This window comes from Gobius niger (genome assembly GCF_951799975.1).
Source record: "Gobius niger genome assembly, chromosome: 17".
NCBI lineage: Eukaryota > Metazoa > Chordata > Actinopteri > Gobiiformes > Gobiidae > Gobius > Gobius niger.
In genome coordinates this window covers 16919429-16945664 of record NC_136868.1, presented here as the reverse complement: position 1 = coordinate 16945664, position 26236 = coordinate 16919429, and the positions used below count along the sequence as shown (strand labels likewise).

At 41.0% G+C, this 26236-nt stretch overlaps 2 protein-coding genes across 4 annotated transcripts in view; both read right to left on the bottom strand.

The window, feature by feature from the left end:
- Positions 1-17267, bottom strand: part of LOC306976531 (uncharacterized protein C1orf21) — a 32233-nt gene extending 14966 nt beyond the window's left edge. Inside the window, exons 1-2 of the mRNA XM_079574475.1 lie at positions 17057-17267; positions 2661-2790 (exon numbers count right to left, since the gene is read on the bottom strand). Coding sequence (XP_079430601.1) covers positions 2661-2751 — 91 coding nt within the window. The 5' untranslated portion in view covers positions 2752-2790; positions 17057-17267. The remainder of the gene's footprint in view (positions 1-2660; positions 2791-17056) is intronic.
- A 398-nt stretch (positions 17268-17665) lies between these two features.
- edem3 (ER degradation enhancer, mannosidase alpha-like 3) lies at positions 17666-25792 on the bottom strand. 3 transcript variants are annotated; one of them, XM_079574456.1, is made up of 21 exons: positions 24828-25792; positions 24711-24756; positions 24523-24623; positions 24310-24349; positions 24108-24220; positions 23842-23995; positions 23632-23766; positions 23083-23188; positions 22868-22965; positions 22596-22721; positions 22440-22523; positions 22208-22291; positions 21736-21860; positions 21474-21645; positions 21263-21408; positions 21030-21174; positions 20761-20952; positions 20503-20668; positions 20033-20218; positions 19734-19781; positions 17666-18877 (listed from the first exon to the last, which is right to left on the bottom strand). In XM_079574456.1, the coding sequence occupies exons 1-21, from the start codon at positions 24914-24916 to the stop codon at positions 18504-18506; spliced, it is 2730 nt and encodes a 909-aa protein (XP_079430582.1). In that variant the 5' UTR covers positions 24917-25792; the 3' UTR covers positions 17666-18503. The 3 variants fall into 3 exon arrangements, with proteins under 3 accessions (XP_079430582.1, XP_079430583.1, XP_079430584.1); XM_079574457.1 differs by having other exon boundaries at positions 19767-19781; XM_079574458.1 differs by lacking the exon at positions 19734-19781.
- Between the last annotated feature and the right edge of the window lie 444 nt (positions 25793-26236).

Genomic DNA, 26236 nt, shown 5'->3' with positions numbered 1-26236 from the left:
TTCTCAATATGGCGCTCTATAAAGTGTAAAACCATTCAGTACTTAAAGCAGTACTAAGTAACTTGTTTACCTTAAATCCTTTTCGTACTTCCTCTGGGGGTAATACAAGTGCTAATGGGATGATTGGAGGGGTCTTTCATCTCCCCCTGGTGTTTCTGGCCAGAAAACCACAATTGCAACTTCGCTGCCATCGGGTAAGAGTCGCCAATACACACTAATGGAATCACGAAGAATAAGCTCCATTGTGTAATTGGATGTACAATATCCATCTCTCCCTTTGTCTTTTCTGTCAGTGTAGTATTTACTCTCACAGACAATTAATGAGTAAAATAACGCGCTACAACACCTGCAGTGGCGCTTATGGCCTCTAGGGGCACGAGTTACCTACAATTTTCTTCTAGCAGAGTACATTTCTTTTGCCAATGAAACTGGTCTGCTTCATCTGTTGTATTCAATAACAAAACATAAGGGGGGTTACATGTGTTCCTAACATTGCGCAGCTCGAAAGGAAACACTGGGTTCTGACCTAATCCAGCGCCAGGAAAGGAAGGAGTAAGGACAGGAAGTGAGGCAGGGCCAACCAAAATAGAGAAAAATAGGAAGGAAGGAGGAATGAGGCCTTGAGCTGGAGGAGAGCGGAGTGACCTCAACGAACGTCAGCCGGCTTCCTCCGTCCAGGAACACTTATTTGACCTCAATCCCTGCTACATGCCAATACAACATGAGAAGAAACAAGTGTCGAAGCACAACCATCATATTATGAGCATGAACAGCTCTTATATCAAAACTCCAGTGTCTGACTTCTGACTTTTTTCTTGCAGTAGATAATCGTTATTCCGCCCCAATAAAGTATATTGTATGAGAAGCAGCTTTTAAAGGAATCACACCGACGTGCATTGTCAGAATCTAATTACAAAACATCTTTAGCGATCGTGAATCCTGAAGAAAGTGTGTATTTCCTGCTTCGGTTGACAAAGCTGGCCACAAGGATTTGCGCAAGAGTTTGCAAGAGCTGGAAACAACTACGGCTAACATTTAATACTGCACAATACCTCTTCCTTTCACTCACCTACAATGAACAAGATGGATATTACAGCTTTTTTTTAAATTCATTGTTTTGCCATATTGCCCCTAATGGATATTCATGAGTCTCTGAACTCACAAATGTTACAATGCAGCCTTTTGTTGTTTGTTTTTTCATTTAGTCACAACCACCAAAAACAACATTCTGGCCATGTTGAGCCCGGCCAGTGTCAGAGATAGTAAAACTCTGTTAGAGGAGCAGAATAGAGGCCTCCTGGGGTCATCGTCTGTCCATCCGGTCCCATGCTTTGATAACCGCAGTGTTGCTCCTAATTCTTAATCTGTGTTAATCCCTGCTCCAGCCATCATCATCTCTGTGTTTCTGGGGGGTTTCTGGCATCTTTTCCCCCTCAGTGCAATACAAGGTCTTGCGCCTGCTACAATGCATCCGTTTATGATTTTCTCAATTAATCCGTAACTCCCATTTGCATCACGTTTTATAAAAGGCTGAGCTGCAAACACACAGCGTGCCGTTATTCACCCCAGCACAATTACAGGAAAACAATTCAACTATTAGCAGGATTATTTCTTAATCACTCTGCTTATTAGGTACTGTTTTTTCTGCATATTTCATTCATTGTTGCTTATTTTGTGAATTATTTGTTGACTCATTAAACAATATTTCAAATCACAGCTTCATATCGTGAGACGACCCCCTTTACCAACGCCACTGTCGCCCGCCACAAAAACATCATCATCATCATCATCATCGTTTTTGAGTTTTTCTTATTGTGCAGGCCAAGTTAAAAGAGATCACAGCTGAACTCGAGTTCAAAGAATATTTAAAACAGAAAGATTTTCTTATTGTAGGCTATATTATGAATCTAAAATCGTAATCGTTCAAACTGAGAAAAAAAGAAGAAAAAAAAATCGAGATTTTATTGCCTCTAATGTCTGCATACACGTAAAACGCTTTGAGTGGCTAAAGCAGGTAGAAAGGCGCTATATAAATGTGACCATTTACTTTTTATTGTGGAATCATCAGTGGTCGGTAAAATTATCATTTTTATACAGTAAAAAATGTTACAGAGATGATGCACATCTATTATCTCCACATTTCAACCAAAATAAGTAAAGAGATTACAAAGGTGGTAATAGTAAAAATTCTTCAACAAAGACACAGCCATTATTTTCAGCCAACTTGTGACTTCCTCCCTGCATGCTCCGTCAACACACACGGGGCTAATAAAAAGGTGCTGCTGACAGTTATTGTCTGAAATAGAGAAGCTTGGGCTGCCTTTGACAAACAGGAGAAAATGCAGACAAACGGCCAATGGGTCTGCACTCTGCACTGAGCAATTACTGAGTGACCGGTGCAGTGAGGGCTTTTATTGACATCAGCGTGAGTCACGGCCATACTCACAGAAATAGAAATGTTAGAGTTAATGAGAGATATCTTTGACCATAAGCTGAGACTGAGTGAGTCCTGGTTTAGTTTGGAACCTAAACAAGCAGGTTTTATGAGCATATAAGTCTAGAACTGCAAAACCAATGCAGTAATTTATTTATTTTGAATAGTTGCAATGTGTATTCCTGAGATTACACGCACAGTGGATTATAAAATGACCATGACTGACCAGAGTAGAGGTCTCCATTGCTGTAGTTCTTGCTGCGTCCCTCTTCGTCGCTGGGCACGGCCGACACCTGTTTGGCCGAGGTGCAGCCCATGGCCTCACGCTCTGCAGCCTGCCCTCATCGCACTCTCACCTGCACACAAGCACAAAAACACACACGTGAGCTTATGTCTGAACTCTGGCAAATGCAGGGCTCCGAGTTGAATTTTACAACAAGTCACTTCTGCAAAAAGAGCTGTAGCCTCTAGTTTCGTAATGTTTAGGCCAACGTTCTTGTTCCTTAAACTGGGGCACCATTGCACGCTTCAAGCAAGACACCGGTGTGATAACAAAATATATTATGTATCAATAAAGAGAAACTATTGCATTGATGCGTTGATGAGTGTGTAGTGAGTGACGGCAAAACTCATTTGGAGAAAACAGTCTTTGAAGTTTCAAACACAGTTCATTTTTTGACACAAGTCGGCTACACGTAATAAAATAAACCCCTTTGTAGATTTGACATTTATTCCAATGTGAAAGCCTGCGAATTAAGGAAGTCAACTGTCCTCAAATCAAAGGGAAATCAGAGTAGAGATTTTAAAATATTGTTGATGGGAATGGGGTGATTCAGAAGATTATGCCAACATTTCTTCATTGTTCTACTGGTGTCCCACAAGGATCAGTATTGGGACCAATCCGGTTACATCAATAATCTGCCCAATGTTTGTAAAAGTGTTAAAATGCAGTTATATGCTGATGATGCTGTATTATATGTTTCCGCAAAAACAAAATGTGAAGCTGCTGCAATACCATCGGCAGCCATCTTACCACTGTCCCATTGGCTCCAAAACTCTCATCTTCATCTGAATACAAAAAAAAAAAATGCTTTTTTTTTCTCATCAGTCAGAAGGGGATGAACAACCATCTGTGATAGTTGACGGCGAGAGGTTAGATGTAGTTAAACAATTTAAGTATTCAGGAGTGCTCTTTGATTAAAATTTAGACTTAAGCAGCATTTTACATCATTAAAGTCTGCAAAGGCTTATATGCATGCAATGATATTCAGTCATAACTTACTGTTATACCACATGGTCCCAAAAATCAGAGAGCAATGCGAATCCCATCAAGTCTCTCTTTAAGAAACATTAAAAACTCTGGATAGACTTTACATCATCATTACTGTAACATTGAAAGCATAATATTTTAGATTTTGATAAATATCAGTTTTTGATTTAGAGTTTTAAATGGTCTTGACCCTCCACCATTAATGGATTATATATCAAAAAGAAATACCAGAGGAGACTATAATGTGAAACGACGCAGGACTAAATTCACTCAAATGGTGGCGTCTATCAGAGGCACAGTCGTGGAACTCACTGTCTGCTCATGTCAGGAACTGTGACGATTACCACACCTATATAAAGGTCCTAAGAAACTGGTTGATAACAAAACAATCGTGCTCTCTCAGGTAGACTATCACCTCATGGGCGTGTATATCTCACCGGTGACTGTCCTTGTAACCGACCTCTGAGACTGCAACTTGTTCTATGTACTATGTCTGCATTTCTCTTCTGTCAATAATGTTTCTTTACCTGCCCGAGGACAACGGATTCAAATGAGCTATGACGCTAATTCTGGTACATTTATATTGAGGCTTTCTGCTGACGTGTTGAATATTGTGCACGGTCCTCATTCAAATAAATAAATATGTGAAAATCCCTACTACAATGGAAAACTCCAGGACAACAGAGGCGCTCTGTTTCCACATCAAAATGAGCACTGTGCAGGCTTAAGAATAAACAAAAATGTTGCATATTACCCATGAACCATGCAGATAGGGGCTGATGACTAAAGACACACGATGACTTACTTAGAAAGAGGCCTTTATTTTCAGTCAATACAAGGTTTGCGTTTGTAATTAACAGAAGCTGCTGGTGGAATGGGACAAACGCCCTCCATGTGTCCCCAGAAGCAGGGTGTTTTATTTCAGCCCTGTTGATCAATAAGCTTGTTTGCCAAGAAACAGCATCACCTCCTCTCAAAATAGAAGGGTTTCTTTCTATTAGTAAAATAACTGCTCTTATCTATTGTATAAATACTGTTCATATCTTTACATGTGGCACTGAGTTTACATCTCCTTCATTGATTACCTATCAAAAAGGAAAAAAAGAAGCCTAAAATCATCAGCCAAGTCAATATCCTCTTCCAGGATCATGCACGGTCATCGGGACGCTTCAGTGTCAGGAAGACGACAGCAGCCACGCTCACGTCGCTCCCACAGAGCTTATGCTGTGACTCATAACATATGACGAATACTATATATACGCACAGCCAATGGACATCAGCAAGAGGGAATCTCCTGCGAAGTGTCAAGCCAAGGAGACGGCAGCGGGTTACAGAATCGGCAGACGATGTTAATGAGAGAGAGATAAGACAGAGAGGTGGATGGACAGATAGACAGATAGACGAGGGAGCGACGGGATGAGAATGGGGGCGAGTGCTGAGGCCAAAAAGAAAGATGAGACAGAGCTTCAAAGGAGCACACCCTCACCCCGCTGCAGCCCTCCTCCGGGTTTGAAGTTGTTTACTGTTTGGGCCCAACCAAACCAGCACCAGACAAAGACCCAGGTGCACGGGCCACAGGGGTCTTACAGCTCTACACCGTATGGGAAAGACTCATTTTATTCAAAAGGAGGAGGAGTGTTGTAATAATCATGAATTTTAATGCACTGTAGTCGACAGCTTTATCTCAACAACAGCATCACCACCATCAGAAATGACTACTTTTTTATCATGATTAATGTACACTTATTTGCTTTACATTGGATTCGAGAGGTACAGTAGCTAAGGCCATGTGCTTCATGACAGATCACGCTTGATTTATTGTAGGGAGTTTTTTAATGATATGGTTGATTCAAATTGATGTTTGCCGAGAAAATACTGATAATACTGATAATAATTAAGTTAATCGATATCAAACTATATTCTGATTTAACAAGTTACAATGTGGAAAAAAAGCACACACAAAAAAAGGTCCAAAGTGAACGAATCATATCCAAAATTCTAAATATAAACTACAGTAAACGTATAAACAAACCACTCTTGTGCGTTACAAAAGCACGTTTCATAAATGATTTAAATGTATGGGACGGGCATTTTATTTTGCCTCTCCCTTCATGATTTTCCAGTGGGAATTACATCCTTTTGGGATTAGGCAACAGGTAATGTGTAAAAAAGACAGAATGATCCCAATATTGACTAAAAGTACATAAAAGGGACTTCCTCGGATGAGACGAGGAGCGATGATAGATTTTAAGTTTCAAAGGGTGTCCTGCCTGTGGGCGGCTTCTGTGTTAGGGCTTTGATTTGGATGTATTGAAACATCAAATTCTGAGCAGGGGCAGCTAAATATAGACACATCATCAGGAGCTTTTGTGTAAAAGGGGAACGCTCGGCTGTGGGACTGATGCAAGCTGCTTTTACATTGGTTACAGCTACATCCAAAAGGCTAGAATTTTAACTATTATTGAAAATTGTGTAACTATTTATTATATTTTAACATATTTGATGAAACACAAAGTGCAGCTATGCATTGAAAAAGTGTGATGACAAACTTGACACTTAACTCTTGCCTGATTAATTTAGGAGTGTGAGAAAATGTGCTGAATGCTGCTTAGTGTCGTGAAACATTTACCGTTTATTATAGCAGTGTTTGCCTTGCAGGGTTAACTTACTATGCTTTTACTTATCCAGTAGCAACCAATAAAACACCTAAACCATCATGATACGTTGTTGATTTATGGTGATCTTGAGTACAGCCAGTGACTTATTGCAGCATTCCCTGTTGTTGGACTTTAGCTACAGACACACCTCTTCGGTCTTATCGCCGCCTATTTATTTGGAGAACTTTGTGTTAAACTGTCAACACCTCAGCCGTATCAACAGATAATTTCACTCCTCAAACAAGAGTAGAAGGCGGGGCAACATCAGAAAAAACAAGACTTGTGCCAACTTTAACAATTAATCTGTAATAAAATGTCCCAAATAAAAAAGGTACACAACAAGTCAAGTTACATCATTTTTAAAGGCATTTCAAATTGAAGTGATATACATCAGCGAATCTGCAAGAAATCAAATGAATCGTCTTAATGTCTAGCTGAAATGCTTTAACCCACATGATGTAAGCATTTTCTGTTGCTGCCAACAAAAGAAGCTCATGTTCCTAAACATGTTTAATTTCAAGTTGACTGACCTGTGGTTCTGCCCTCCTTTGGTTTCCATTTAAACAGTCGTTTTACTCCAATTAACCTAGTTTACAAATGTTTAGCTCCTGCCACTTTAGACAATGAAGAGAATCTAGTTGTCTGAACAGTATCCTTGAGTGCCACATGTGTGACCACAGCTGGGCGTAACACAGACTGAAGCCACAGTAACAGCTGGAGGGCAGAGCTTCGAGCTGCGCTCACTCCTTCAGAAGTGTGTCAAGAGGACAAGCTTAGTCTGTCCAAGTTCACTCACCCCAACAGCAGCGGCGGCTATCACACAGACACACATGTGCACGCTGAGCCAGCAGCATCTGATAAACGGCCCATGTCTGCAGGGATAAGGGGTCTTAATACAAACTGGCACATAAAGTGGGCACGATCCAGTTTGAGTCATGCTGAGGGGCGATTCACCAAGGCAAGGAGTAGACTAATTTAACGGAAAAAAATAAGTAGAGATCTGCGCACAGACCTTGAAACAAATGCCATGCTGTCAATAATTCATGGGACATATCATCATTATCAACAGCACAGCAGATGTTACAGAAATACAGTACGACAAAAGGAGGTAATGTCTATCATGAAAGAATCGAGACTATGCACAGAGACAGCTCATCTTTTTAAAATTATGGCTTCCCTAAACTTCCAGAACACTGTGACGTGATCAAAGTACAATTTTTTTTTTTTTTTTTTTTTTTAAATGACAATAATTAGGCACAAAAAATATATATATTGTTCTTATACCTATTCAGCAAAAATAAAAATGTCTAGTTTGTCTCGATGGGGACAGATATGAGAAGAGCTTTAATTCTATGACCAGGCAGTCCCTATAATCACGAGCATCAACCTTGCTTTAACTTGTATCACTGCCACACGTGCCCGTGCCTGCATACCTGGAGGTGCCACTGAAGCCGCTATTGGTGAGTAAATGAGCCTGCTCTCAAAGTGGGTTTGTCAAAGGAGGCACTCAGCGCTGCAGCGGAGTGAGAGCAGCATAAACACAGCAGCAGACAGGCAGGGCAGTGTGCAGTGCAAAGGTTTGTCAAACACAGGGAAACGCCAGAGGCACAGCAGCCAACCACTATCCAGCCTGAAAAACTGGCTGAGAGACAGTGGGAGCAGAGGAGCTGTGGGAAGGTGTGCAACAGGTTATTTTCAGTTTCGATATGAAACCATGGCGCACAGATTATTTTTCATATACATGCAGAATATAACTGTGCAAAACATTCATAAAACATGTAACTACTTTGTACTTGCTTTGTATTTTCAATTTTCATGTGATTCAGAAATTGCTGACAGTAAACCAGCAATGCAGAGCAATTACCTGGCAAACATTAAACAAATAAGACCAACTTTAACTGTGGACACTAGAATCCAGCACATACTGACCAACGTGCCAGATGCAAGTTATTAATAAATCAATGTTTCTATGAAAGGCAGAAGGTCAGTAGCGAGTTCAAACTGTCAAAACACCAGAAAAAAATAGTTGCACGAACAGGGGACCTGTGGACTTCAGGGAAAGTGTGCACCAGGTTATTTTCAGTGTAAACGTGATACTGTGTTGCACTTCATAACATTACTATTAAAAGGGTCGGCTCACAGTGATTCAGCCTGGGAGTGGGAGAGGACCTTTGAAATCCTCAGAGGAGACGACTGCAATAGGAGGGCTTCGGGGCTGAGCCGTTTTAGAATGTACCTGTGAATGAGTGTCCCAGCACACAACACATCCTCCACAGGCTACACAGACTCGATTCTGACCCATGAGTAAGCTGCAGGACAAAGGCCTATTTTTACCACTACTTCACGGGGCTACTGCACGTCTCTCCTCTCTTGACTCAATACAAAATAACACAGCGCACATTCACTGTGGCATGTTTTAAATATGCTTCAGCAATGGCAAAAGATCCAATGTTGCATTCATTTCTAACCAAGATCTTGTACTGATGATGGGAGAGTGTGACCTTCTCCAGCACATCCCAAAGATTCTCAATGGGGAACAGGTGACCATTTTTCCATACTGAGATATGTTCTTACCTGAGCATAGACGAGTTGATGTGTACCTGTCTGGTCTTTACATGTGCGCTCAGTCACGCAAAAAGACCAAAGACGTTGTTAGCATTTAGCCTCTCCTTTCCTCTATGGGGCCAAACAGGGGTGAAGTTAGAAGCGACCAAGCTCTTCCACGTTTCCTCTATTTAAATATGGTTACTATAGTAGTTACATGATCCAAGTTTTGTTACACAAAATGAAACATGTCAATTTTCTAAGCGGGGAACTATATTGTAAGGCGTAATAACATCTTAGGAGCACTTTGCCCGCACAGCAATATCTTCACGTTACGGCGATATAGTACCCCTTTATATCCGCTGACTGAGCGCACACACAAAAACCAGACAGGTACGCATCAACTCGTCTAAGCTCAGGTAAGAACATATCTCAGTATGGAAAAACGTTATCCTGTTCCTTTAAGACCTGGACTCGGCGAAAATGATGTCTCATGCTCCCTGAACCACTCTGAACCCGACGAATCCGGGCATTGTCATCTTGGAATATGCCCGTGTCATCAGGGAAGAAGACGATGGAATAACCTGGTGTTTCAGGATGTTCAGCTGATCTCATTCGAGTGTTGCTGAACCTTGACCTGACCAACTGCAGCAACTCCAGATCATAGCAGTTAGTTGGATCCAAGAGCGTGCAGGATTTTATTGAATGACAAATATACAGAAACCTTTCACGACTCCCCAGTTAAAGACAACCCTGAAGCTTGTCTCCTGGGGCTGACAGAGGGGGGTGAGCACTCATTAATAATCATACACTGTCAACAAAGCTTTATTAATTATGCATTGTTGACATAGAATTCAAATGGTTAGGGTCATGAACTCGTTCGTAAAAGTGCTACTAAAATAAAACAAAATGACTTCGAGGCAACTGCTCTCTGCTCAAACTGTACTGGGGGTGACAAACTAGCTTGTTTACCATTTGTGACCGTTTCAAGCCCAGACAAGTGTTGCAAGTAAGTACATCCGACATGACCTTTTTTCCAAATTAATATGCAAGTCACGGCGCACTCTGAAGCAGATGGGACGAGACACAAATCAGACATAAGCCAAATGGGCCTGGTTTCATTCTTGAGTTAAAGTCCCCACTGCATGCTGCTGCAGAGAGCAAAGTATCTCTCGGCCGCTGTAACCCGTGGACCCATCCTCCATAATATTTACTCTAGCCAGACTGCAAATGCTGCACCACTCCTCCGATCCCACGTCAGGCACTCCATCAGCCTGACAGCCCTGGGAACTAACAACGCACACACAAACAAACACAGCTGGACAGTGGAGGCCTTCAGAAATATGTCTCCATTAGCCTCATTGTCTGTTTTAGCCAGGTCTTTCTTCCTCATTACACGATGCAATACAAGAGAGACCAGCATTTCCAGGTAGTGGGCGAGAATAAGAAAGCATGATAGGAAAGCGGAAAAAATGTATTCAAAAAATGGCGAAAAATTTTAGAACAAAATGGGGGCTTCTTTTTCAGTGACAAAGCAATGTAAGTTTAGATGTTTGCAGCAAAAAATATTGCTTCATCATTGTGATTGAGAAAGTCCTCAAAGATACTGAGTTTATGAGTAGGGCTGGATACCTTTAAACGATACCTGTATGGTACTGAAAAAGAAGGTTTAGGTGCTACTGGTATTGAAAAAAAGTATTGAAAGCAGGTACCGAAAAGAAATATAAAATCTTTATATTCAAGTTGGTCATCCGAATTTAAAAAGAAATGTGAAAGACGATTTTTTTTCTTCTTTGTTTTCAGATTAAGTGGGAATAATTGGGAAAAACAAGTGGAAAAAAGTGGTTTAATTTGGGAAACATTTGGGATTTTTAAAAATAAAATAAGAGAAATAGCACAGGGAAAAAATGGAGAAAAACACCCATGCAGCTGTGTGCGCTAACTAGACTAGACTAGACTAAATATAACGTGATATTTTGTCTAGCGATAGCCAGGCTAGGAGAAATTTGGGAAAAATTTGAAAACTTGGGGGGAAATAAGAAAATAAGAAAAACTGAACCATTTTGTCGTTAAAGGAAGTTTCTTGGTTGTTTCACCTCAAACAAATGATACAAATGAAAAAGAAATTAAATGGAAGGAAAAGGAATAAATTAACATTATTCATTTGTTTTATGGTTCTAAATTACAAATAATTCAGTATAGGTATCAAAAAAGTCTTTTTTGGGTATCGGTATCGAAAACCAAGTAACGTTAAAGTACCGGTATTGAAGAAGAATTTAACGGTACCCAGCCCTGTTTATGAGATATTCATTTTTGTCAATGTCGCCCAGCCCTGCGCAGCAGTAACAACTAACATCACAGCTGATTTGAGATATGAAAAGAGAAATTATTACAAGAATCACATGCATTTCAGAACCTGTTTGTGGAAATTGAAACAACAGGTTTAGAATGTTTTATACATAAGAAGACCCCATGGAAACGAGATATTTTGTTTTGTTGTTTGCTTAGGGCGTTATATTACTACATTGCAGCCTTATATTTTACTTGTTTCTTGGCGATTGATGTGACAAAAGTGTAGTCTGTCCTATTGTGAGATTTTCAAGCACTCCATTAGCAGGAAGACATTTCTTTACAGCAAATCCATATTTCGGTTGAGTGGACATGCGGGGTCGTCTGCAAGGCCAAAACCACTTCCTGTCACAGCTGCAATTACGGTATGAAGACACAACAGACAAACAAAATAATCATAAACACGGAAGTAACTTTTAAAACCCAAAACCGAAATGGATCATAACGCAGTGGATTGTTTGGGTGAATATACTGGAGCTTGGAGGATGAAAATGCCTCCTGTGGGAGCTATTGATGGCTGAGTTTGTACCAAAGAGCGAGACAGATTTTCAGAAAACGTCCAGGACAAGCTTTTATTACCGCTTCATTCCTGAAACTCTACCATTTCTGCTGCGACGGTGAGCGAGGTGAGCGTTGGCCACAAGCTGAGGAGACCTATGGGTGATTGATTAATGAGCTTTCAGTGTCATTTAGTCTATAACAGGAACAGGAAATCCCTACAGCATTAGAAAATAAAAGTGCATTTCAAGTTGCGAGTTCTAGTTTAGTTTGGTCCTATCAGCACTTGTTGCATTTGAAAAGAGCCATATTAATTGCGTCACATTTCTAAATTCACTGCACTTGTGCGTAAAGTGCTTGCTCATTGCAATTACCAACAGGAGGCTGCACATGGCAGATATAGAGTGTCTCTTCAACGCAGCGGCCAGCGCAAGCAGGGTCACGCATGTTTATATCCCTCGATCCCAATACATCTGAATTGCAAACAAACCACCCCACAACTGGCAGAAATGAAAGGAAACCAGCATAAATATTCATTCGAAATTAACACATCAGATGAAAAATAAATAGCGGCTTCAGCGGTAATTGGCGAGAATGATGCAGAATAATGGAACCCGCTTCCTGAGAGACGCATGTGCTTAATAGTCTCTCATTAATAGGCAGCATATGGGCCTTTTTCAGGTGCAAAACACTCCTTACATCCTCTAATGATGCATGGTGCTTCAACTACAATTTCATTTATCATTATACAAGGTTATTGGTTATGATCAACAGTAAAATAAGGCTGCACCACCAATTGAAACTAATAATGATTGTGTGACGTCTAAATTGTAACAATGTATGAATGTAATAACATTATTGGATGGGCAAATATTCAGTAAAGAGATTAATTTAAATCAGTCCTTTATAGCATTACACTCAATATGGCACATTCTTAAAAAAGCAGTCTTGACTTGGCGACGGAGCCACCGACTAAACAGCTTCATTTACAAATAAAACTAATCTCAATAGCCGGCTGAAACTGGTTGCACAGAGGCATTGTTTCAGGACCGATCGTAAACAACGGTCACGCAAGCCATGGACTGAGAGGTGTCATTTAAAACTAATTTACTGAAACACACAGTTCTTAGTCACGCAGAAATGAACAGATACACGGCGCTCATTTTGCAAACGCTGCAGACAAACCAAAAACAATTCACTTTTACATTCTTATTAATAATAGGCATCGTTCCAAAAGCTATGGCTGCAACTTGGACTGACAATGTAGAAGAACCAATTCGGGTAACAGCTCCGTCAGTGATCAATTTATACAAAAATGATTCACAGATGTTAAAGGGACTAGATGCAAGTTTTTTATGCTCACTACTGCCACCTCAGGTCTTACACGTAACTGCAGATTCTCTTTTTGAGTGACAGTGCAGGATTTTAGAGGCAGTTGTGGTGAATAGGCCTGAGCTCATTCTACACATAAGGGTAGGAAAATACTTAGTTCTAACATGTTTAAACTCCGTATAGTCCCTTTAAATAATTAAAGATGAAAGCAGCAAAAGATAAAACTTAGAAAGAGACAATATCACTGCCCTGCACCGATGCATTTCCATCTTGTATTCATTATTAACTGTTTGATTTTTATTACAATTTCATTTCCTATGATTTTATTTTCTCTGTGGAAAGTCGTGAAGAAAACAGCTCGCAGACAATCTCTCAGACACTATTTGCCTCTGGAGTGTTAAAGTTCATATTCAGACCAGGACCCCATTTCACCTGGTCGTCTGTTATGTTTAACTTTACCAGACCAAGAAGTTATTGAACTTCTAAACTAACAAAAGAATCACATGCACTTCAGGACATGTTTCAGATGTCTAAAATACAGAGACAGCACGTTAGAATAAGACTCCATGGAGACAGGATATTTTGCTGCCTGCAAAGGATATCGCACAGCATAGTAATTGCAGTCTTGGCTCTTTGCTAATTGTAACCTTTAATAACCCAATCAAAGACAACAAGAAGTGGAGAGCCTTGTATTGCTGTGTTGCTGTAGTTTTTATACTCATCATTTATTTAATTTTATTTGTGATGACATTTCTCAGCTCTCTCTCCAAAGAGTTCCTGGCTATGTTTTGATTTATTTTGACCACACATCGATTCTTGCCATATTACTGGTGTTTGCTGTAATCTTACAATCATCTGGGACAGCAAACACAAGCACACAAATTAACCACTACTTTAGTAACAGATCTGGGTGGGTTGGGTCAAAAAAGACATCTCTGAACTTTACTGTAAAGACTTGCAAAATTTTGCCAAGATACCAAGTATGCACAATCTCCAGAACAATGAGTACATAACACTAAATCATGAGGCTTTAAGATTCAGTAGAAACAGATTAATACCAATTTTAATTATTGCAATGATTCACCCGGGCATGGGGAGGGTTGATCGCTTATTCTGAAAAGGTAGGCATAAACATTTATCTACTACATGATAAGATCTTATAGGATTTGTTTCTTTTTTTTTTAAATATATATATATATATATACACATATACACATACACATATATATATATATATATATATATATATATATATATATATATATATATATATATATATATACATATATATAAAACAGTAAACAATGGTGTTCTGTTCATTACTGACCTTGAAAAAGTTTTTGTTTTGCTTTTTTGCTCTGGTTTACTCACTTTTCCGGAAGCTGCTGTTCACCATCCGTGAACAGTGACATAACACTATGTGACCATGACGTCTCATTTGGCTGGTCTCTCTTACTAGCTCTAAAACACTGAGAGACCCAGCCCTCCCCATGACCCAGCCCGCTCTCCCCTACATAGGTACAGTGCGGTGATACCACCTGTGAGCTTTTGGCATCCCCCATCTACAAGGTTGTCTACACATTTTACAAAATGTGTGTGAGTCTTGTACAAAGTATATCCCAAACACTGGGATTTACTTCAATTAAAAACAAACCCTTCGCTGCAAACAAAATGTTTCAGTGAGGAGGCACATGACGTGGACAGGTGGAACACATTTCACAGTCACAAGACATTTGATTCTTGTACTAGATTAAAAGATCATTGCTCTTCAATGTAACGCCAGGACAAATATAAAATGGGCCCAGTAACCTGAAACTAAGCACAATTACAATATTTGTCAGAAAAATAGCCGTATGGATTCCCCTCCACACACCATCCTTCATTCTGCACAGTAAACATGCTTCAGATGTGTCCATCACTGTCACAGAAACAACCTGGGGACACACAGAACGCACCGAGGCGAGACTGCACTGTTGACCTCTGCTGACTTCAGATGGTCTGTCAGAACAGCAGCGAGAAACCAGACAAACATCTGATTCAGCTGACAAGTCCACTGCAATGCCTCACACTTACGGCTGTGCAATTAATCACATTCTAATCAAATTGGGATTACATTTACGGTTAATCTCAAGTATCAGCATGGTGCTTCTGCACTGACAGGTCTACAGCCATCTGTGGGAGTAACTGCCCAAGGTTTGGAGTGGACTTAAGAATAAAATGCAGACTATTTTTGTGCTAAATGGTGCAGGTGCTGTAAAAGCAGTATCGATTTCTTCAATATTATTATTAATATGTATCAGAAATAAAGATCAGACAGTCATGAGGAATGTGCTGTATGTTCTTTCCCTTATTGCCAAGTCCTAACCACACTATATACCAAAAAACTACTATAAGCAAAATGCTATACAGTATTATATAATAGTTACCTGTGCAGTAAAGTGTGCCTCGTCTGCACAGGAACTCCCTTTATCACTCACACAAGAGCATCCCGGAAACCCTGAGAAAGTGACACACAAGCTGTTGCATCATGAGAAGAAAAAAATCACATCACCTGAAATCACCAGACCTATGGAGGTGCACCAGAGGCCACAGCAGACGTACATGCAGGGTATGACAGTCATGATGATCGAATAAGAAGAGCTAAGAATAGACCTTCCTGGCTTGGGGAAAATGACACAGATGAAGAGAAACCGTCTCCACTCGAGCTGCTAGCCGGAACCAAAGGCCATACGTAAGCAGCGGCTCGTAAGCGCTCGGGGTGGGTGGGAGGCAGATGGAGAGATGGAGACAGACAGATAGATAGATCAGGAATAAAGCAGTGAGGGGGATTGCTACAACATGACCGTATAACCTACATAGGGCTGTGTTAAGCTGGTGAGGCTGTGGTGCTGTAACGCTGCATGGCCAGACCAACCTACTTTCCCACCGGGGGGGCTGCACAAGAACCAAATGGATGCAGTGGTGTGGTGTGACAGGGATCACAGCGGCAGAAAGCCATATGGCACACTTCAACACCAACAGGATTGGAAAGTTATCCAGACTCACAGCAGCAATGTTGAAAGTAATGCCAGAGAAAACATATTTCCTTAGAGATAGTTGATGGTTAAACTTTGTGCTCACGGTCTGCGATTTACCACATATCAAATCTAATACTGACAATAACTAGTTTGTGAAGCCTGCAGAAGCAGCAACAGCCAGATGAGAAACAATTAGAGCTAGATACTGTTTAAGTACATGCTAAAACGCCTGCTGTGTGCCTGTCAGTACTAGAGATGAGAGGCACAGTACTGGATTTCTGGACCAGCAGTGGCCCCTGTCCCGGAGCTGTCCTTTGGGTCACCAGGGCTGGATCAACAGCTGTGTCCAGCTGCGCTACACGGACACACTGGGAGCTTTGTTTTCATATGTGGTGCCGCTTTGAGGAAAATCAACTGTGTGCAGTTTCATTTCCACAAAAAGGTTAATGGTCCCTCGTGCCTTGAGGAAAGCACGAGTTGAACCCTTTTCTGCTTCGTGTTTCCCAGAGCAAAGGGGGCCTTAAAACAAGAGCAGAAAGATGCAGCAGCGGGACAGACTGGCACCGCCAACCAGGATGTGTGTGTGTGGAAAATTTGAAAAAAGCCAACCCTGTCCAGACTCCAGAGCGAGCGAACACATATGGCACCAAATGAAAACTAAGCCTCTTATTCGCGGCTGATTTAGCCATTCCATCAAATATAATGAACTATCAACGCGACACAAACGAAGCAGCTAGTGGGAGCGTGCCAAAGAAATCCATCGAGTCGAAACATCATATGCAAAAGCCTTGTGCAGGAAGGAAAGCGCCGGCTAATCACGGTGGACTCAGGAAACAACAACAAAAGAATGAAGTAAAGAAAGACAGTCAGAAGCCACGAGAGGCGCGACGTGTTTCATTAACGCGTAAACGACACCTCTGGGAGTCCATGAACGAGTCCACACGCCTGTACTTACAGTGACGAACCGGGTCCACTCGGTCCACGGGAGGGTAGCCGCCGCTCTTCCGGCTCCGAGTCGGGCGGGATGTGCTCTGCGCTGCGCTACAGAGACTGGAGCAGGAGGGAGCGCACGGTGGAGCTTGCGTCATTTCACCAGGATGCCACTAAAGCGCACAGCAATGCAGCCATCTTAGTGAGGACTGCCCTGCCGACTCACCAATCAATTACCCGGGTGAGCCTGGAGGGTTTCTTTGGCACCTAGAACATTTGAGCCGCAATTTGGCCTTCCGTAGTCCTGCCTTATCTTTTTTTTTTTGTATGTAAGAGGCTCAGAAATAAACAAATTGCAAAGAAGAAAAAGTTTGGCTGCATGGCTACAAGACAAGTTGTAAAGTCAGGATGTGGTTCAATAAAGCTGTTAAGAGTCTAATGTAATGCCACACAACACACATGCCTCATTATATTAAGAGTGTTTAGTATTTCGTATTTCTTTTGACTTATCCCCTCTTTCTTGTTACATTTTAACCAATGCAATTTCCAAATGTCACTGGCAAACCTTCATATTAATTTTAAAGGAATAAACGAGTATTTCAATAATATTTATTTCTTCTGCTCTTTTTCCCCCCTCTCCTGTTATAAATAATCAGCGATGGCATGACAGACAAACAGGTCGTATAGCGCCCTCATATGGTAGTGGATGTGCAGTCCATTAACCGTGTCCATTGCCTGTGGTTTGGTTTAGGTCAGGTTTGTGTTGGTCATAACCCTCAGCAAAGCAGCGATATTCAATCATCACATTTCAAAATCTATATTTACATCAACAGGTTTTTCATATATCTTCATAAGCTCTCAATCTGTTATAAAGTTATTTGTTGATGATGCAGGATGTTTCATTTCACAGTTATCAAATTTAAATAGAATCATTTGGTGAGACATTTAGTACAAAGTAAAAGTTAGGGCAAGCATTCAAAAAGCAAGGAATTAGACATTGCACTGAGAGATGGGATGTGGCAACCCTTGTACGATGTGGTCCACCTTTGTGACTGATTAGAAAAAACTATAGTATACAGTTGTACATGGAACACTGTTCCAACCTCACCATCATAGGTTCGAGCTCTGGCTCAAACAATATGCTGAAAGTCTCTCCCCACAGTTCACCCCTTTCACTCACTGTCCTGCTTAATAAAGCCTATGGACCAAAATTTCTATAAAAAAAAACTATTGTGAATGAGGTAAGAAACCTGTGATTGACTGTGAACTAGGTTACACTGACTCCCTTGTGGTCCCGAAATACAGTACATGGGCTGCCTTGGCACATAGTAATGCCATCTACAGTGCAGACGGCATGATGGAGTCTTCAACATAGAATGAGCCTTGTTTTCACCAACTGTTTATTAAGGCTGATCATGTGATGTCTGCCCCCTTCTGTACCACAGTCTCGGGACTTGACAGGTCACATGACGTCAAAGCTCGTCCCTCTCCATCTGCTGGAATGCCTCGAAGTCCTCCTGCCAGTCTGCAAGCAGCGACTCCACAGACCGCCTTTTTTCTGAGTCGGGCAGCTGCTTGGGCTCGTCGTTTGTCTCAGAGTCTGTCTCTTCTTTGGCCTGAGCAGACAGAGACTCCGTAGGGGTTAAGTCTTCACCTGGGCCGACTTCTTGTGGGGGGCTCATTCCTTCATCTGACTCAGTAGCTTCCTCCGATGGCGAAGTCTCCTCTGGAGGACCAGGTTCAGCTTGCTCTGTGGTGGTTACCTCTGTTAAGCCCAGAGGCTCAGAAGAGGTTGGTGTTGTTGCATCACCTCCACAGCCCTCTTCAGTTTCTTGTGTGTTCACACCTGAAAAGAAAACTGAAGTAAGACCACTATATACTTAGACATTCAGGAGACACTCACAAATTCAGCCATTTTCAGTCAATAATCGCATGTTTTCAATAGATTGGCTTTTGACCACAACAGCAGAATGCCAGTTGTGTTTCACATAGGAATACGCCGTAAAGAAATCCAAAGTGACAAGAAGTTTTCACCAAGACATGAAATATCATCATGTTAAACAATGAATGTGGAAAAAAAAAATCAGGGTTCAGTACTTAATGTGCTATAGTTTGGTAAACAGGTCAAAGCTGATGTGCAACAACAGGGTTTGGTTCATAAATGTTTCTCTCTCAAAACTTGACAATTGTTTCACACGAAATGATTTCCCTTAAAGCTGCCTCTATCGTTGTCATGACAACGAGGCCTGCGTCAAGAACCCGGTAGAAACATCAAGAAAATGTAATGATTTTTTTACAAATATCGATCTATTTCAATCACATGGATACAGATTCATTATCAATATAACAACCATCATTTTATTAACCCTTGTCTTGTGTGCGTTTGCGTCACTTTGTGGATTTGATCCAAAAGTCAAACGTTAGTCCGGATCTAGACCACTTCTTTCCCCTGGACCGAAGAGCGCTCCGTTTGGTCCGAACCACTGTCCGTGGTAGCGTTCACGTCTGGGACTTAAGACCAAACAGACGAAAAGTCCAAAAGTGCCAACCAAACAGTCCAAGTGTGGAGAACATATTGTCAAGATAATTACAATTTAAGAAAATAAAAAAAGTCTACAGAATTATTATTATTAATTATATTAATATTCTGAACTATTCCACACTCTTTGGACAGTTATATACTGGCAAGTGAAAGAACTTACTGTCTTCAATCAAGATGCCAGGTAGAGGTTTACCTTTAAATATAGTCGCTGTTGATCCAACAGGATGGTTAAATAGAAGAGACACAAAAGAGGGAAGAAAAGCCAAGTTATAGTCCAGTACAAGGGCACTCAAGACAAATGCAGAAAGATACCATACAGTATATAGTTACAGAGAAGAGCTTATGACATACATGACTGGTTGCTCTAACTTGGCTTTGCATAACTATATTATTCATGGATTCATAGATTTTATGAAGCCAGGTATTGGTAGAAGGAAGGCGAGCGCAGTGGGGACAAACCTCTGTCTCGAGCCTTGTCACTCAGCAGCACCTCGACCTCTCGATACTCCTTCAGTGACTCCAAAAGGATGTTACCCTCTTTGTGGAAGAGGAAGAGAAGTGGCAAAGTAATGTCATCTGTGCTGCGTCCATCTCCAGCCATCTGGAAGAGTGGAGCTGTATCACTGCTGCTGCCCTCATTGTCATCTGAGAAACACAGAAACACAAATATTCATTTTTTGTATGACTTACCATAGCATTTGCAATCAATACACTATAATCCCAGATGGGTCTAATAATGATTGAATTTCACAGTTTTATGTTTTATGTGCATTATGGAATATGATTTTTTTTTTTTTTAACTGGTATTAGTGCATATTTGCACCATGCTAACCACCCATACAGGTGCTGAGTCACTAAAAGGTGCTAAAATGATTTTTTTTCCTCACATAAAAAGTTCCATAATGAACCTTTAATCGAAAGATACTCACCAATGACAATCCCCCCAATAGCACCAGCCTTCTGAATGTGCCGTGCTTTTTCTGCAAACATGCACTGGCCCCTCTGGAGCAAAGCAATTTGGCCCTGAATATATTCCCCATTGGTAATTTCACTACAGCCACTGTAGGGTTCAGCTACTGTCACAAAGCCCCTCACCTGCACACAAGACAAAAGGTTAATTTAGTTTAAAAAAAGAAACAAAGTTTAGGAGAGAACAACATTAACTTGAGGGTTCAGAAGCCTCTTACCCCGGTGATACTCTTGGACAGGTCTATGCCAAACTGAGCAGGGCCTGCCGTCAGCACCACTCTGCCAAAGAACGGATGAGAGACAATCTGGATGGCTCTGGGAGGAAGCTGCTCTTTTTGCTGCTGGCTGGATAACTCCATCATCTCCTGCATGAACCGCACCCCGTCCTCTGCTGCTACCGCACTCACGGCCTGGTGCATGACAAAAACATTTCCATCTCATATGCTTTCACTGTAAACATTCAAATAAATAAATGGTCAGTGTTTACCTGTGTAGCATGCTGAACCAACTGTACCCGTCCGTCCTTCAAGTGGATAAGACTAACGCCCATTCTTCTGAGTAGCTCCAGATGTTCAGGGTTGTTTGCCATAAAATCCTGAGCCCTCAAAGGAGGACGGCCCATACCAGGCTCTCTTCACAAAAAAAGCAGAAAATGTTGAAGACAAGTAAACATTGTGAATATTTTTTTTATCTTTAAATTGACACAGCAGTTTCACAAACCTGTAGGGAGCCGGGCGAGGGCAGCTCTTGTCCACAACACTCCGGATGGGTTCTCTGATATTTCGCGGAAAAGCAGGATCAGGAAACAGCAGACGGGTGTTGGGACATGTCCAGTCAAAGTTGGAGTCATCCAACTCTTCGTCCGTCTAAAATGTAATGCATTATTTGTAGTTCTTTGTACTGGAATAATAATAAATACACTGTTCCTTACTGTTGTATTCAAAGTTATTGGTGAAGAGTGAGGAGTAGTGGAGAGTGATAAAGGAAGAAAGTGAGCCTCGGTAGTAAAAATGTAGTCCTCCACATCAAACGGTACCTCATCCACATCAGCAAAAAGCAGGAACAGATATTTAAACATTTCAGCAAGGAAGAAGGAGTCCATTCTAAGGAAGTTAAAAAATGAAAATGCATTACTGTTGGCAAAGTAATGCATAATTCAAATGATATTACAATAAATTCATTTTTGTCCTGACCTGTCCTCATGACTTCCGGTGCGTACGTCCTTCATAGCAGCAAAGCCACAGGGGACACGAGCAAATCGATTGAGGTTGTCTAGAATGGTGCGACCTGCCTCAAGGTAATATGGGTCTCCCGTGGCCTGTAAAGAAAATGTGGATTAGTGTGTAGACAGCCTGGCTGCTATTAGAAAACAAGACGGGAAACAAAATGTTTTCCATTTCCGTTTGGTGCAGCCTCTTTTGTGATATTGGCTTGGGCTGTACAAAACAAGTTGATTTGTGCTAGTCATTTTTGTATGCTGTTGATAGTGTTGTTGCAACAAAGGTGCAACAAAGTCACATTTAAGAAAGCCTTGGATCATTCCATCTAGGTTCAAGGTACTTTTATTTTAAATGTAGTAAAAAAAAAAAAGTAAAAAAAAGAAAAAAAGCTTAAGCTACTAACCTCTCGCGTGTTACATTAGACACCCTTTACGAGTTAAATTACCTTGTACAGGAAATAAGTGCTCTCTGCAAACTCGGGTCTCAAGGGATGCTGGGCCCAGTGTACCCTGAAATCAGTCGTGAAGGCCTGGGGAACAGCAAGGACAATTAAGTTAGTAACTACACTATTCACACCTTAAGACCACCTTTATTAGTTAATGTTTTGAGTTAGTTAAACAGCTAAATTTGATCAGATTTAGGGTTAAGATGTGAAAAAAATTCTACCAGACTTTTACCTCTGGCAGAAAGTTGTGTTTCTTGGTAACTTGGTACAACATCTCATGCGTCTCAATAGCTGGGCGAATATCTCCTTTAAGCACCTGAAACATTCATCAAATTACTTATACAGAGACTGAACAAACTGCCACTTTAAACTATATTTTCAAACAAACCTGAAGACCCGGGAAAAAAGCAAGCAGAGAGTCCATCCATGTCCGCGCCGGAAGCAGAGGTTTGTGGATGTGGACATCCAGCAGCAAAGGAGGCTGACTAATGTACTTCATAATGGATGCATAGTGCTAGATGAAACATGAAATGGGATAATCACCTTCCCAAATGTAATAATACAACACGATGGTTTAACTAAACACCTTCAATGATATGTCTGAATTGCTGGCTGGATGCCGTAATGTATTGTGGTTCAGATTACAGTTTGTGCACTCACAGTATTAAAGCGCTGAAGGAACTGGTCATCTCCCAGAAGGATGTAAGCCTTCAGTAGGTATTCATAGTAAGAGTCAATTCCAGCTCCTACTCCACTGTCTGGAAACAAGCGTCACAACAATCAAGGAACAGTTAAAAAGATAAGGAAACTAGTCAACATATAAGCGTATCCAATTCGAACTCAGCTCTTGTTCATATTTTTTTTTCTATACTCACCTCTACGGACCCACTCTCCAGAATGGATGTTGATTGTAGTTCCAACCAAATTGCTGTTTCTCTGTCTCTTCTCCCAAAGAAAGTCCAAGGCCCTCCGTGCATGAGCCTTTGTGAGAGCGACAAGTACATTAGTGAATACAATAGCAAATATCAAATTACAACAATCAAATGTGCTTATCCAGCTGCCCGTTTGTTGTGAACAAAAATATCAGTAGTACAAATAATGTCATCCACAGATTAAAAAAAATCATTTTAGCTCGTTTTTTAAATGCCTTAACTTTACTGATAAATAGACTGAATTTGATTAAACAGAAGTTGAACAAAAAAAATGGTTAAAGAACTATTTGTGGGAGTTTAGGTGACCTGATCCATCCTGTGGAGATAAAATGGCAAGAATCATATGATACTTGCTGCAACAAAGAAAGAAAGAATCTGTTGCCTTCAGCTTTCAGTGAAACATGACACAATTAGTTCAGTTTGGCATCAACACAGTCTCCTGGGCAATATTTGGTGTGAATCATGTTTGAAGTACAAGTTTCAGTATGCTACCTCAAACACAGGATCTCCAGTGAAACGACTTAAAGCAGCAAACTCCAAAATCATGGTGCCAGCACACGCAGTACAAGTGTCTGTTTCAGTGCCTGTTCTTGTCTCAGGGCCTCTCACACCATGCTTCAGGTTCACCTGAAAAACAATTATGTGGTTTTATATCATTGATGCAAGTTTGACACAGTGCTATGTGACACAAATCAGTCTCACCCTAGGGTAAGGCAGCCCACTGCTGGTGTTGAAGGCCGGCAACAGTCTGAGACCAATGTCTTTGGCCATATGTAAAAGCTCATCCTGATACCATTGCATGTGCTGGCCTCCTTCTTTCAGCATGACAGCCATGGAGTGACCCCCCAAAAGCCCGCTTCACACATGAGAATACAAAACACCATTAAAAAGTAATGTTTAACTAAAATGGCTTCATATAAGTTACCGTACTTTAAAAATGTATTTTATTTTTATTTATTAAAGCTTACCCAAGAACACGAATGTTGGTTTCAAACACTGAAACCACAATATCATTGTCCAGCCTCACATCAGACAAGACCTTTCTTACTGCAGCCTCAAACTCTGTTGTTTTGTTTAAAAGCTAGAAATGTAAATACATATTAGAAAACATAATCAAATTGATTAAAGATAGAGTCAGATGTTAAAAGTAAAAATTAAGTTGTGACTCACCACTAGAGTGTCCAGAGTGTCAATGAGTGTCAGGGAGAACCTAGGAAACAGTGTTAACCATGTATTATTATTACAGTGCTACACTTCTATTCCACAAAATACAAAGATTATGTCCAGTGCAAATGTTGCAAACCAGTTCATATTACATAGTACTATTACATAGTATGTTAAGGGTTTATTTTGATCTGACTTTCAATAAATACATTCACGTACTTGCCCAAAGCATCATCCACGTCACCTCGACTTGGCTCAAGACCTCGTACTCTGCCTCTGCATGTTAAAGGCATCAGCTCATCTGCTGGATAGGCATGGTCCTGAGAAATCCATAAAGAAACACTCATTAGGCCGTCAAGTTATCTAGAAGAATAGCAATACTTTATGTTATATTGAGGGTTACATACCATATAATTCTGATATGCATGGTCAAACATCTCAACCACTTGGTCCCTATTAAGCAAAAAAAAGGGTCTTTGACAGTGTCAACTATAATAATACATGTCAGACGGTTAATTACTTACTTCAATTTGCGTTTTTCCTCTCGTGTCATTGCCTCTCCAGGGTTACATAATGCTCCAAGAAGCATTGGCATCAACAGCACGAGTAACATTGTGAATTGCAAGCCAAACTCCAGCTCAACGCAAATTACTTTTAGTTGGGTTTCTTTGGCCCTAGACACCTTCACATTACAACTCCCCAGTTCAGACTAGAATTAGTCCGTTTCCTCACTAAACAAATAAATAACCGCTTGACTATCTCCCTGCTGCTACACTGTAGCCTCTCCATCCGTGTCTACAAAAGCTGTACGTTATACAGGCGTAATGAAGTCCAAATCTTCATCATTAGGTCAATACATAAACTATTCTCCATTGGCCACATGAAAGCTTAAGCTCAAAAGCAAGCAGTGTCACACCTGTTTACTTTTCCAACATGTGACACGGATCTGGCACAAAAATGACACGTTGACGAGTAAGAAAGTCAAGTAATCAGTGGGTTGTTAAGGTGAAATTAAAAACAACTCATTATCTCAATGCCTCTCATTTGTACCAGCGTAAGACAAGACAGGATGAACTTGTTACAACGCGTTTACTCACTTTCAAAATCAGAGGCAATGGACCCTGCTGTTATTGTTTTGTTCACTTCCAGGTCTGTAAAATGCCGCTAAACTGCAGTGCGTTACGGTCCAGGAAGGCCAAGTTAATTATTTCCACTTCAGCACATCTTTCGTCAGCTCTATCAGCGAGAAACTTGACAGTAACGAAGGTTGATTAGCCAGTTAGCCAGATATGCTAACTCTTCGAGTTACATGAGACCAAGAGGCTCGAATAACAAGAAAAACTTCCCCAATCCCCGTCCATAATAGAAAGCAGTAAAGGGCGAGCTGTCAGCACGAACTGTCGACTTGAAACGAGGATATTTTAGTCGAACATTGCGGGTATTAGAGCCAGCCTTTCCCGAAAACCCGGATGCTGTTTGGGTGACAACGTTTGACAACATCCGCTTCTGGTCTGTGCGTCGGTCACGTGGCAGTCCGTGGGTCTGTCACCGCTGTGTTTAAAACCGGTTTGCTTATCCATTATATAGGTCCAACAAACAAGACCAAAACGATCATTTTGACTTTATTTCAACAAGCAAATTGATTAATAAAGAAAACAAACAAGAAAAAAGGTTTACGCGTGTACGCATTTATGTTTTGTTCTGTGAATTTAGCCCCATTTCCACAGGAGCGGACCAGTTCAATTCAGGAGACCGGTTCATTTTATTTTCACAGTCAGTGGTTTAAAGTGCCTTTAGGGTAGAGTGATCTGGTAGTGGCCAAGGACACTATCGTGTAGGCAATGTGACAGGCAACAACCACAGGCTGATATGATATCACTGTGCTTTGGCCCTGCATCAAAACACCTTTGTGTATGCAACATTTGGCCATTTA